The sequence below is a fragment of the Dama dama genome, chromosome 30, assembly GCF_033118175.1.
Source record: "Dama dama isolate Ldn47 chromosome 30, ASM3311817v1, whole genome shotgun sequence".
Lineage (NCBI taxonomy): Eukaryota > Metazoa > Chordata > Mammalia > Artiodactyla > Cervidae > Dama > Dama dama.
The window spans coordinates 71841530-71855327 of record NC_083710.1 but is presented as its reverse complement, the minus strand read 5'-3'; the positions used below and the strand labels follow the sequence as shown (position 1 = coordinate 71855327).

The 13798-nt window shown below is 40.3% G+C and overlaps 1 protein-coding gene across 1 annotated transcript in view; it reads right to left on the bottom strand.

The window, feature by feature from the left end:
- The window catches only part of LOC133049359 (ATP-binding cassette sub-family C member 4-like), a 297052-nt gene that overhangs the window by 181982 nt on the left and 101272 nt on the right, over window positions 1-13798 (bottom strand). Inside the window, exon 8 of the mRNA XM_061133336.1 lies at window positions 13415-13664. Coding sequence (XP_060989319.1) covers window positions 13415-13664 — 250 coding nt within the window. The remainder of the gene's footprint in view (window positions 1-13414; window positions 13665-13798) is intronic.

Here is a 13798-nt window from a genome sequence, read left to right as displayed (position 1 = left end):
GTTATGAAACCCATATGCAGGTCCACAGGTAAAACCCCTAAACCCATTCCAAGGTGGGCAGGGGTGGTAGATTTTCTTCCTTGGGCTCCCAGACATGATAAGTGGAAATTATGAGAGATAACCATACAGTCTACCAAATACCAGGGTACAGGAAGCAGCAGAACTCAACACCATGCTATGTTCTAAACTCTATACCTTATAATGATTCCAAATGATCTACGGTCAAACCTTTCCCAGTTCTGATCACCTAGTCAGTAAACTCCACTGAACTTTTCTTCCTTTCCTGTTTCCAAATTCACCTGAGGCATGGGAAAGAAGAAAAATGAACATCAGATCAGATAATTATATTCATTTGCTATTTCCTTTTAGAAACTAGAAAGGAGATTGAATCAGACTTGGTTGATCATTGGGGTGGATTGTATAGCAAACACTGGGGGATTTCAAAAGCCTCTCAGAACACAAAACTAAGTTTATAATCTTCTCTTCCCCTTGTTGTTCAGTCACTCAGTCATGTCCAATTCTTTGTGACCCTAATGACTGCAGCATGCCAGGCTTCCCTGTACTTCACCATCTCCAGCAGCTTGCTCAAACTCACATCCCCTGAGTCAGTGATGCCATCCAACCATCTCATGCTCTGTTATCCCCTCCTCCTCCCACCTTCAATCTTTCCCAGCATCAGAGTCTTTTCTAATGAGTCAGCTCTTGGCATCAGGTGGTCAAAGTTTTGGAGTTTCAGCTTCAGCATGAGTCCTTTCAATGAATATTCAGGACTGATTTCCCTGAGGATTAACTAGTTGAGTCTCCTTGCAGTTCAAGGGACTCTCAAAAGTCTTCTCCAACACCATAGTTCAAAAGCATCAATTCCTCGGTGCTCAGCTTTCTTTATGGTCCAACTCTCACATCCATACATGACTACTGGAAAAACCATAGCTTTGACAATATGGATCTTTGTTGGCAAGGTATTGTCTCTGCTTTTTAATACGCTGTCTGTGGAAAATTCTGAAAGAGATGGGAATACCAGACCACCTGACCTGCCTCTTGAGAAATCTGTATGCAGGTCAGGAAGCAACAGTTAGAACTGGACATGGAACAACGACTGCTTCCAAATAGGAAAAGGAGTACATCAAGGCTGTATATTGTCACCCTGCTTATTTAACTTATATGCAGAGTACATCATAAGAAACATTGGGCTGGATGAAGCACAAGTTGGAATCAAGATCGCCAAGAGAAATATCAATAACCTCAGATATGCAGATGACACCACCTTTATAGCAGAAAATGAAGGAGAACTGAAGAGTCTCTTGATGAAAGTGAAAGAGGAGAGTGAAAAAGTTGGCTTAAAGCTCAACATTCAGAAAACTAAGATCATGGTATCTGGTCCCATCTCTTCATGGCAAATCGATGGGGAAGCAGTAGAAACAGTGGTTGACTTCATATTTTGGGGCTCCAAAATCACTGCAGATGGTGACTGCAGCCATGAAATTAAAAGACATTTACTCCTTGGAAGGAAAATTATGACCAACCTAGACAGCATATTAAAATGCAGAGACATTACGTTGCCAACAAAGGTCTGTCTAGTCAAGGCTATGGTCTTTCCAGTAGTCATGTATGGATGTGAGAGTTGGACCATAAAGAAAGCTGAGTGCTGAAGAATTGATGCTTTTGAACTGTGGTGCTGGAGAAGACTCTTGAGAGTCCCTTGGACTGCAAGGAGATCCAACCAGTCCATCCTAAAGGAGATCAGTCCTGAGTGTTCATTAGAAGGAGTGATGCTGAAGCTGAAACTCCAATCCTTTGGCCAGCTGATGCAAAGAGCTGACTCATTAGAAAAGACCCTGATGCTGGGAAAGATTAAAGGCGGGAGGAGAAGGGGACGACAGAGGATGAGGTGGTTGTATGGCATCACCGACTCAATGGACATGAGTTTGGGGAAACTCTGGGAGTTGGTGATAGACAGAAAGTTCTGGTGTGCTGCATCCATGGGGTCGCAAACAGTCAGAAAGGACTGAGTGACTGAATTGAACTGAACTGAGGTTTGTCATAGCCTTTCTTCCAAGGAGCAAGCGTCTTTTATTTTTTTATTTTTTTTTTTTTTGCTTTTTTCATATATTTTTATTGAGCTGTAAAAACCATAATCCATATTTTCAAATGAACATCAATGAAAAATGTTACAGAGAATAATCATGAAAGTAAAAGTCCTAAAAGTTCTTTTTTTTTTTTTATTATTATTATTATTATTTTTTTTCCCAGTGGGTTTTGTCATACATTGATATGAATCAGCCATGGATTTACATGTATTCCCAATCCCGATCCCCCCTCCCACCTCCCTCTCCACCCGATTCCTCTGGGTCTTCCCAGTGCACCAGGCCGGAGCACTTGTCTCGTGCATCCCCCCTGGGCTGGTGATCTGTTTCACCATAGATAGTATACATGCTGTTCTTTTGAAATATCCCACCCTCACATTCTCCCACAAAGTTCAAAAGTCTGTTCTGTATTTCTGTGTCTCTTTTTCTGTTCTGCATATAGGGTTATCGTTATCACCTTTCTAAATTCCATATACATGTGTCAGTATGCTGTAATGTTCTTTATCTTTCTGGCTTACTTCACTCTGTATAAGGGGCTCCAGCTTCATCCATCTCATTAGGACTGGTTCAAATGAATTCTTTTTAATGGCTGAGTAATATTCCATGGTGTATATGTACCACAGCTTCCTTATCCATTCATCTGCTGATGGGCATCTAGGTTGCTTCCATGTCCTGGCTATTATAAACAGTGCTGTGATGAACATTGGGGTGCACGTGTCTCTTTCAGATCTGGTTTCCTCAGTGTGTATGCCCAGAAGTGGGATTGCTGGGTCATATGGCAGTTCTATGTCCAGTTTTTTAAGAAATCTCCACACTGTTTTCCAAAGCGGCTGTACTAGTTTGCATTCCCACCAACAGTGTGAGAGGGTTCCCTTTTCTCCACACCCTCTCCAGCATTTATTGCTTGTAGACTTTTGGATAGCAGCCATCCTGACTGGCGTGTAATGGTACCTCATTGTGGTTTTGATTTGCATTTCTCTAATAATGAGTGATGTTGAGCATCTTTTCATGTGTTTGTTAGCCATCTGTATGTCTTCTTTGGAGAAATGTCTGTTTAGTTCTTTGGCCCATTTTTTGATTGGGTCATTTATTTTTCTGGAATTGAGCTTCAGGAGTTGCTTGTATATTTTTGAGATTAATCCTTTGTCTGTTTCTTCATTTGCTATTATTTTCTCCCAATCTGAGGGCTGTCTTTTCACCTTACTTATAGTTTCCTTTGTAGTGCAAAAGCTTTTAAGTTTCATTAGGTCCCATTTGTTTAGTTTTGCTTTTATTTCCAATATTCTGGGAGGTGGGTCATAGAGGATCTTGCTTTGATTTATGTCGGAGAGTGTTTTGCCTATGTTCTCCTCTAGGAGTTTTATAGTTTCTGGTCTTACATTTAGATCTTTAATCCATTTTGAGTTTATTTTTGTGTATGGTGTTAGACAGTGTTCTAGTTTCATTCTTTTACAAGTGGTTGACCAGTTTTCCCAGCACCACTTGTTAAAGAGGTTGTCTTTTTTCCATTGTATATCCTTGCCTCCTTTGTCAAAGATAAGGTGTCCATAGGTCCGTGGATTTATCTCTGGGCTTTCTATTCTGTTCCATTGATCTATATTTCTGTCTTTGTGCCAGTACCATACTGTCTTGATGACTGTGGCTTTGTAGTAGAGTCTGAAGTCAGGCAGGTTGATTCCTCCAGTTCCATTCTTCTTTCTCAAGATTACTTTGGCTATTCGAGGTTTTTTGTATTTCCATACAAATTGTGAAATTCTTTGGTCTAGTTCTGTGAAAAATACCGTTGGTAGCTTGATAGGGATTGCATTGAATCTATAGACTGCTTTGGGGAGAATAGCCATTTTGACAATATTAATTCTTCCAATCCATGAACACGGTATGTTTCTCCATCTGTTTGTGTCCTCTTTGATTTCTTTCAACAGTGTTTTATAGTTTTCTATGTATAGGTCCTTTGTTTCTTTAGGTAGATATACTCCTAAGTATTTTATTCTTTTTGTTGCAATGGTGAATGGTATTGTTTCCTTAATTTCTCTGTCTGTTTTTTCATTGTTAGTATATAGGAATGCAAGGGATTTCTGTGTGTTAATTTTATATCCTGCAACTTTACTATATTCATTGATTAGCTCTAGTAATTTTCTGGTAGAATCTTTAGGGTTTTCTATGTAGAGGATCATGTCATCTGCAAACAGTGAGAGTTTTACTTCTTCTTTTCCTATCTGGATTCCTTTTACTTCTTTTTCTGCTCTGATTGCTGTGGCCAGCACTTCCAACACTATGTTGAATAGTAGTGGTGAGAGTGGGCACCCTTGTCTTGTTCCTGATTTCAGGGGAAATGCCTTCAATTTTTCACCATTGAGGGTGGTGCTGAGCAAGCGTCTTTTAATTTCATGGCTGCAGTCACCATCTGCAGTGATTTTGTAGCCAAAAAAATAAATAAATAAATAAAGTTTCTCACTGTTTCCATTGTTTCATTATCTATTTGCCATGGAGTGATGGCACTGGATGCCATGATCTTCATTTTATGAATGTTGAGTTTTAAGCCAGCTTTTTGGCTCTCCTCTTTCACGTTCTTCAAGAGGCTCTTTAGTTCTTCTTCACTTTCTGCCATAAGGATGGTGTCATCTACATAGCTGAGGTTATTGATATTTCTCCTGGCAATCTCGATTCCAGCTTGTGCTTCATCCAGTCCAGTGTTTCTCATGATATACTCTGCGTATAAGTTAAATAAGCAGGGTGACAATATACAGCCTTGATGTACTCTTTTCTGTATTTGGAACCAATCCATTGTTCCATGTCTGGATCTAACTGTTGCTTCTTGACCTGCATACAGATCTCTCGGGAGGCAGGTAAGGTGGTCTGGTATTCCCAACTCTTGAAGAATTTTTGACAGTACTTTTGTGATCCACACTATCAAATCCTCTGGCATAGTCAATAAAGCAGAGGTAGATATTTTTCTGGAACTCTCTTGCTTTTTCTATAATCCAAAGAATGTTGGAAATTTGATCTCTGGTTCCTCTGCCTTTTCTAAATCCAGCTTGAACATCTGGAAGTTCTCAGTTCACATATTGTTGAAGTCTAGCTTGGAAAACTTTGAGCATTACTTTGCTAGCGTGTGAGAGGAGTGAAATTGTTCAGTAATATGAACATTCTTTGGCATTGTCTTCTTTGGGATTGGAATGAAAACTGACCTTTTCCAGTCCTGTGGCTACTGCTGAGTTTCCAAATTTGCCAGCATATTAGAACTCCATATTTCAACAAATCCAGGTATTTTACAGCCTCATAACCCAAAACAGCCCAGCATTCACCTCTCCTTCCTGCCATACGCAATTCAAGACACGCCCTGAGTTGTGCTTGAATGCTCTGAAATCTGGCCAAGTCTATTTCACTTTAAACCAAACCACATCATCTCATCCCTGGCCCATGTACTGCATCAGCCTCCTGACACACTCATCTCCCTGCCTCTGTTCTAGGTCCCCACCCCACCTCCCTGTCCAGTTCCAAAGCTGCAGCCAGGTGGAGTTCTGAGACACTAAAAACCTTAACTTTTGGTTTCCTGTACGATTCCCTGCTCAGGCCTCCAGTACTCTCTACTCTGTAGCCTCAGACATTTTTGGCCCTTCTTATGCACTAAAAGCCTTTGTCACAGTCACCATCCCCATGAAAATGGAAAGTATCAGCTTCCCACCTCACCCACCCTCACACATGAAATTCTCCAGTCTTCCCAGGAAGTATCATCTCCAAAATTAAACCAACATCTCGAAAAAGTACCTCATTTAACCTCAGACTTCTCCTTCCAAGGACTAATGACATAAAAACACACATCCACAATGAGTTTCACTATTTGGTTTGTTATTAACCCCCAACTTGATGAAAGAAATTCCAAGGAGGACAGACTTCTCTGTATTTCCTTACCAGCCATTATACATACACACCATGCCTGTGCCAGGCTTCAATTATTTATTCAATTATCCTGGTGATGGAATAGCTGAATAAATTCCAAATTTGCCCCTAAAACATCTATTGTAAACCAAGACAGGTTTTTCCTCTCAACTAATTTTACTTTTCAAATGATCTTGACATCCTCTCTATTGGATTTGCACAGTTTGGACTTCTTTGCTCTTTTCCACAACTAGGGCACTGTTTCCCAAATGTGATCTATTTTCAGGTACCCAAGGACATTGACTAAATGCATATTAATAGACACCTTGGACTCCAGCCAACACCTAGTGAATCAGAATCTCCAAGGTGTGATCACTTAGTTTTAATATGCACTCCAGGTGATTCTGATAAACTAGAGAACTAACCTTTTTAAGGGTTAGAGAAATCAAATGAACTTAAAAAGAGGTTAAAATCTAAAATTTTTAATTTTACATATTTCAATAATGATTTCAACCCACCAGGAAGCAGTTTGCCATTCTGACACTAACCCTTCTCATCACTCTATTCTTGGCCATGTGTCCCACATTTACTGAAAATGACTGTCAAAAAGATCTCAATTCCTAGGCCATCTTCCTGCCAGAAATTTTATGTACACGAGAGAAAATTGATGTTTCTTGCCCAAACCAAAGGTGCTTCCTTTACCAGGACACAAAGAAACCTAACAAAGTCAGCACCAGGAAAATTCAAAGTTCTCAGCAGGTCATAATGTTAAGGTTATTGCACATACCTACATAGGAAGGAATTTCAAGCCTCAGACACAGTTCAGTTGAATTTTGGTGGAAAAAAAAATCCTACCCAAATATTTTAGCACAATTCTCTAAAAACCTTATTTAGGACCCCTTTTGTGTTACACTCTTTGGTGCACCACATAATCCACCAAAGAATAAGAGTTAACACTTTTCCCACTAAAACCACACTTAATGGTTAGGCATTTGCATAATCCCTCCCAGACATGATGGAGCTGGATGGTTCCTTCAGTTGCATACTTTCTGGGCACCTGCTATTTGTGAGGACTACAAAGATGAATCAGGCACTGTATCTGCCCTTTAGATAAGTCTGGAGTTCAGGGAAGGAAGTGGTTTAGTGAGGGCAAAGTCACATCCATGAGCTCAAAGGAAGAGATGGGGATTAAGGAGGGTGTGATGGTTAATTTCACACCAACCTGACTAAACCACAGACTTCAGACAGCTGCTCAAACACATCTGGTTATTACAATGAAAGTATTTTTAGATGAGATTAGTATTAAAAGCAGTAGACTCAGTAAAGCAGATTATCCTTGTGTAGAAGAATACTAAGTAGCCTAGATGGCAATGGTCTGGCTCTTTTGCCCCACTTCCTATAAACAATGATGTTACATGATTATGTAATGGCTGAGATCATCTATAGCACTGCACATGCACAATACAAAGCAACAGCTTGGCCACTTGCCACTTTTGTTCATGTATACCTTATAAGCCCACCTGAAAATCCCTGCTGCTGCTGCATCAGCCACAAGCAAATAAAGCATGTCTGTATTTCCTATGGCTCCTCGCACTTGCATCCAGCTTCCCAGCTCACACTTTGTCTACCCTAGGTTCAGAGACCAGTGAGACACCTGTATAATGTGGGTGGGCCTCATGCAATTAGTCAAAGGCCTTAAGAGAAAAAAGACTAACATACAATGGAGAAAAGACAGCCTCTTCAATCAGTGATAATGAAAAAACTGGACAGATACATATAAAAGAAAGGTATTAGAACACTTCCTAACACCACACACAAAAACAAACTTGAAATGGATTAAAGACTTAAATGTAAGGCCAGAAACTATAAAACTTTTAGAGGAAAAGTAGGCAGAACACTCTTTGACATAAATCACAGCAAGATTCTCTTTGACCCAATTCCTAGAGTAATGGGAATAAAAACAAAAATAAACAAGTGGGATATAGTTAAACTTAAAAGCTTTTCACAGCAAAAGAAACAATAAACATGATGAAAAGACAATCATCAGAATGGAAGAAAATAATTGCAGATGAAACAACTGACAAAGGATTAATCTACAAAATATATAAGCAGCTCATGAAACTTATCAGGAAAACAAACAACCCAATCAAAAAATGGGCAGGAGATCTAAACAGACACTTTTCCAAAGACATACAGATAGCCAATAAACACATGAAAAGATGCTCGACATTACTCATTATTAAAGAAACACAAATCAAAACTAAATGAAGTACCACCTCATACCACTCAGATTGGCCATCATCAAAAAGCCTTCAAACAATAAGGGTTGGAGAGGATGTGGAGAAAGGGGAACCCTCTTACACTGTTAGTGGGAATGTAAATCGATACAGCCACTATGGAGAACAGTATGGAAGTCCTTAAAAATCTAGGAATAAAACTACCATATGATCCAGCAATTCACAACTGAGCATTCACCCTGAGAAAACCATAATTCAAAAAGACATGTGTACCTCAATGTTCACTGCGGCACTATTTACAATAGCCAGGACATGGAAGCAATCTAGATATTCATCAACAGATGAATGGATAAAGAAATTGTGTTACATATATACAATGGAATGTTTGTTGTTGTTTTTCTATCACTAAGTTGTGTCTGACTCTTTGCAACCCCATGGACTGCAGCACACCAGGCCTCCCTGTCCTTCACCATCTCCTGGAGTTTGCCCAAGTTCAAGTCCATTGAATCAGTGATGTCATCCAACCATCTCATCCTCTGTTGCCTGCTTCATCTTCTGCCCTCAATCTTTCCCAGCATCAGAGTCTTTTCCATTGATTTAGCTCTTTGCATCAGGTGGCCAAAGTATTGGAGTTGCAGCTTCAGCATCAGTCCTTCCTATGAATATCCAGGGTTGATTTCCTTTAGGATTGACTGGTTTGATCTCTTTGCAGTCCAAGGGACTTTCACAAGTCTTCTCCAGCACCACAGCTTGAAAGCATCAATTCTTTGGTGCTCAGCCTTCTTTATGGCCCAGCTCTCAAATACATACATGACTACTAGAAAGACCATAACTTTGACTATACAGACCTTACGTCTTGTTAGCAAGATGATGTCTTTCCCTTTTAATGTGCTGTCTAGGTTTGTCATAGCTTTCCTTCCAAGAAACAAGTGTCTTCTAATTTCAAGGCTGCAGTCAGCAGTGATTTTAGAGCTCAAGAAGAGAAAATCTGTCACTGCTTAGAACTTTTCCCCTTCTATTTACCATGAAGTGATGGGATCAGATGCCAGGATCTTAATTTTTTAATACTGAGTTTTAAACCAGCTTTTTCACTCTCCTTTTTCACCCTCATTAAGAGGCTCTTTAGTTCTTTGCTTTGTGCCATTAGAGTAGTATCATATGCATATCTGAGGTTGCTGATATTTCTTCCAGCATTATTGATTCCAGTTTATAACTAACAAATGCCAGTCTGTCATTTCTCATGATGTACTCTGCATATAAGTTAAATAAACATGGTGACAATATACAGCCTTGTTGTATTCCTTTCCCAATTTTGAACCAGTCCATTTTTCCATGTCCAGTTCTAACTGTTGCTTCTTGACCTGCATACAGATTTCTCAGAAAACAGATAAGATGGTCTGTATTCCCAATTCTTTAAGAATTTTCCATTGTTTGTTGTGATCCAAACTGTCATAGACTTTAGCATAGTCAATGAAGCAGAAATAAATGTTTTTCTGGAATTCCCTTGCTTTCTCTAAGATTCAACGAATGTGGGCAATTCCATTAAAGGAATGAATTTGAGTGAGTTGTAGTGAGGTAGATGAAACTACAGCCTGTTATATATAGAGAAGTAAGTCAGAAAAAGAAAAACAAATATCATAAATTAATACATAAATATGGAATATAGAAAAATGATACTGATGAATCTATTTGCAGGGAAGGAATGGAGAAGCAGATGTAGAGAACAGACTTGTGGACACAGCAGGGGAAGGAGAGGGTGGGACATACATTGAGAGAGAAAAATAGCACTGAAATATATACACTATCATGTGTAAAACAGAGGTGGCTCAGTGGTAAAGAATCAACTTGCCAATGCAGGAGACATGGGTTCAATCCCTGGGCTGGGAAGATCCTCTGGAGTAGGAAATGGCAACCCACTCCAGTATTCTTGCCTGGAGAATCCCATGGACAGAGGAGCCTAGCAGGCTACAGTCCAGGGGGTTGCAAAGAGTTGGACATGACCGAGCAACTTAGCTAGAGGGAAGTTGCTGTGTAACACAGGGAGTTCAACCTGGTGCTGTGACAACCTAGAGGGGTGGGATGTGGAGGGGAGGGGAGGTGTAAGAGGGAGGTCATATATACGTATAATTATGACTGATTCATGACATTGAATGGCAGAAAACAAAATAACATTGTAGTAATTATCCTCCAGTTAAAAATAAATAAATAAATAAAATGAAAATAGGGCTTCCCTGTTAGCTCAGATGATAAAGAATCTGCCTACAATGCAGGAGACCCAGGTTCGATCCCTGGGTTGGGAAGAACTACTGGAAAAGGAAATGGCAACCAACTCCAGTATTCTTGCCTGGAGAATTCCATGGACAGAGGAGCCTGGTGGGCTACAGGCCACAGGATTGAAAAGAATCAGAGGTTTAATAGGGGATATATGTATAATTATGACTGATTCACGATCTTGTACAGCAGAAATCAATACAACATTGTAAAGCAATTATCCTCCAATTAAAAATAAATAAATGAAAGGGAGGTGGGAGGGGGGATCGGGATGGGGAATACACGTAAATCCATGGCTGATTCATGTCAATGTATGACAAAAACCACTACAATATTGTAAAGTAATTAGCCTCCAACTAATAAAAATAAATGAAAAAAATAAATAATAAATAAATAAATAAAATGAAAATAAGAAAAAAAAAAGAGAGAGAAAAGACTGACCAACTCCAAACAGGAGGAAATTCTGTGTCAAGATCATCATTGGACTCCAGATACATTTTAGCATAAAGTCTCATGGTTCTAATCTTCTTTTATTTCATGATGGCAGGCAAGACTTTCAGACTACCTTTGTTAATCAAGACTGAGTGTTCCTAATTATCTACAAGACTCAGGAGCCCAGACCAAGAGCCAGGCCAGCAGAGTCTACATGAACACCAGGTTGTGCTAGCCACAACTCCTCTCTTTAGAAAGCAGGCCCACTGAGTCCAGTTGGGCTGGTTTGATACACAGACAGACACAGAAAATAAAGGGAACATTCAGATCTATTTCCACTCTTGATAAGATCCAGCTCCCCTAAGTTGAAACACACTACCACATACACACACCAAAGATCAATGTTCCAAGAATGCTAACCCCAGTCTGCTCCCTCCCTCTGCATTTCTCTGGCTTCTAGTGCAGGTTGAGCCACCCTGGGCCTCTGTAGGCTCCCAGCCATTTCCTGTAACTGTTGTTTCAGTCAATCCAGTGTGTATTTGATGCCCATGATATGTCCAGTATGGTCTGGGCACTACACTAAAGAATCAGATACAGTCTACCAGACACAGTCAGTTGTCACGGGGCTTGGAACACTACCAGGGAGTCAATATCAGCCCACCCAACATGATGCTGGGTGGCGTGGTACTGGCTGTGTACATAAATGGAAGCCCTGGATCAGTGTGAACTAAAGTTCTGGGAGAGGCTCATGGGGCTGCTGGAGGCCCAGCAGTATTTGCTTAAATCAATGAGAGAAGAGAAGGCGACCCAGGGGGCCCAACAGAGTGAGCCAAGACCCCAAAGTGGGGGTGACTGTGGCAGTCACAGAGACAACCTCACCACCTCCCTCCGTCCTCACTTGTCAGAGTGCTGGGAAACAAACAGAATGGCCAGTGGAGATAACAGTTAAAGTTTTTAATTTTTCAGGAAGCAGGGAACCTTTGCATATATTCAGAGTGAGACTAGTTGATGTAAATCACACTTAAGGAGTTACTCCACTTGGCAGAAGGTACTAAGAAGACAATAATGTAACAATGGCTAAGAAACCAGGCTTTGGGTAGAATCCTAGAATGTCATTTACAGGCTATTTGAGGATGGGTGAGTTGTTTCACCTGATACACAAACCTGTTTCCTTAATTGTAAAGCAGGGACACATGCTTATCTCTTTCAATTGCTGTCGGGTTTAAATGAGAAAACCTGTAAGACTTTGCGTCTACCCAGACCACACAGTGAGCCCTGGCAATCAGCGATCAAAGATAGCAGCTGTGTCAAAGTCACAGCACTGTAACAAAATCACAGCAGTACGGCACATGTATGAAGCCTCCATCTGGACACATTGCCCTGTCATTGACAATGTGACCATGGTCCAGGGATGCTCCTAAGTGTTTTCTTCCAAGATGCGAAAGCTAAGGGGGGAAAAAATTGTTGAACTGAATGGACCATCCCTTAACAGTGTTGCTAGAAGCCCCTGGCAGAAAGAATGATAAAACTCAGGGGACCAGAACTAACCCTGTAGGACTGATCTGCTTTGCAAGTAATCTTTTTTTTTTTATAGTACATAGAAACTTCATCATACAAAAATTCAACTTTTATGATAAGACCCAAAAATAAAATAAAATCACACCCAAACCTATCTAACTTCACTATAGATCTGTTACTGGCTGTCCACCACTGAAGAGAAGGACAAAAGAAATTAAATATTTTATAAAACCCAGACACTCAAAGTCACGCCCAGGCTGGCTCACAGAGCCAGTTTACCTTCATTTTAGACCTACTCATAAACATGCAAGTACTTCAGAGCCTACTGTATGCCAGGCTCTTATTTTGGTGATGTAAATTATTTGCCCTTGGCAATACAGAGACAGTTAGAAAAAATGGAGACAGTGGGTATGGTGGAAATCACAAATCTGAAAGGAAGAAGCCAACTAGCGACAGGATTAAAGAGTAAGGGTAAAGAGGACAAGTCAGATCCAAAAGGTATGTTCAGAAGTCAACAAGCAAACCATCTGTGGAGGAAAGAAACCATTTTTAAAGAGTGAATTAAGTGAATCTGAAGTCACTCTTCCTGTCCAAGGAGCAGGACCTCTCAGCAAGTTCTTCCCCTCCAGACTCAGAGAGGAATCCTATTCACCCTAGGACTGAGCACAGTTGCTAGTCATTAAAGTTAACACAGGCGATGCAATCTGTTTACTTCTTTTGCTTTTAGACATCTTAGTTGCCCTGTAGCCATCACTTGTACATCAAGAACCCTGTGCCATTGCTACTGCTGCTCATAAATGAGCAGTGGTCTTACATTATTTGTAATGTATTCTACCGAAGAAGAGAGGGAAGTATGTATGACATTTTGGAACAGCTACCAGCTGTGCCCGAAAGCATTAAATCTCACCTAACTGGCACACAGTGACACCAAATAAAAGGAACCATGTTACCTAAAATCTACCTAAAACTTTAAAAAGTTATCTGTCACCAAACCTTGATTCTTCGGACACTGGCGACTGTTTCTGCTACACTCTCAATGGCCAGGGGGAAGAGGAGGATGCCTGTAAACTTCACAACTTGGTACAGTGTTATGGCCAAAAACACTTGTTTGACTGTGATCAGGTTGCCAAGAAGCACAAAGGTGGTAAAGGTGACAAAAAGGATGACTTTGCTTGAAGTGTCAAAGAATATCAAATTCATTGCATCAAGGTAGGAACTTCTCAGAATCTTAGAAATTTCCTTCCTGTAAAAGAGAGAAGGAAATAGATTTTAAAAGAAGCATCAACATCAAAGCATCCTGTGTGAGTGGCCCCTTTCTAAGGGGTGGACACAGATTAATATAAACCATCGCTCACATCAAGGAGACACTATACAGTG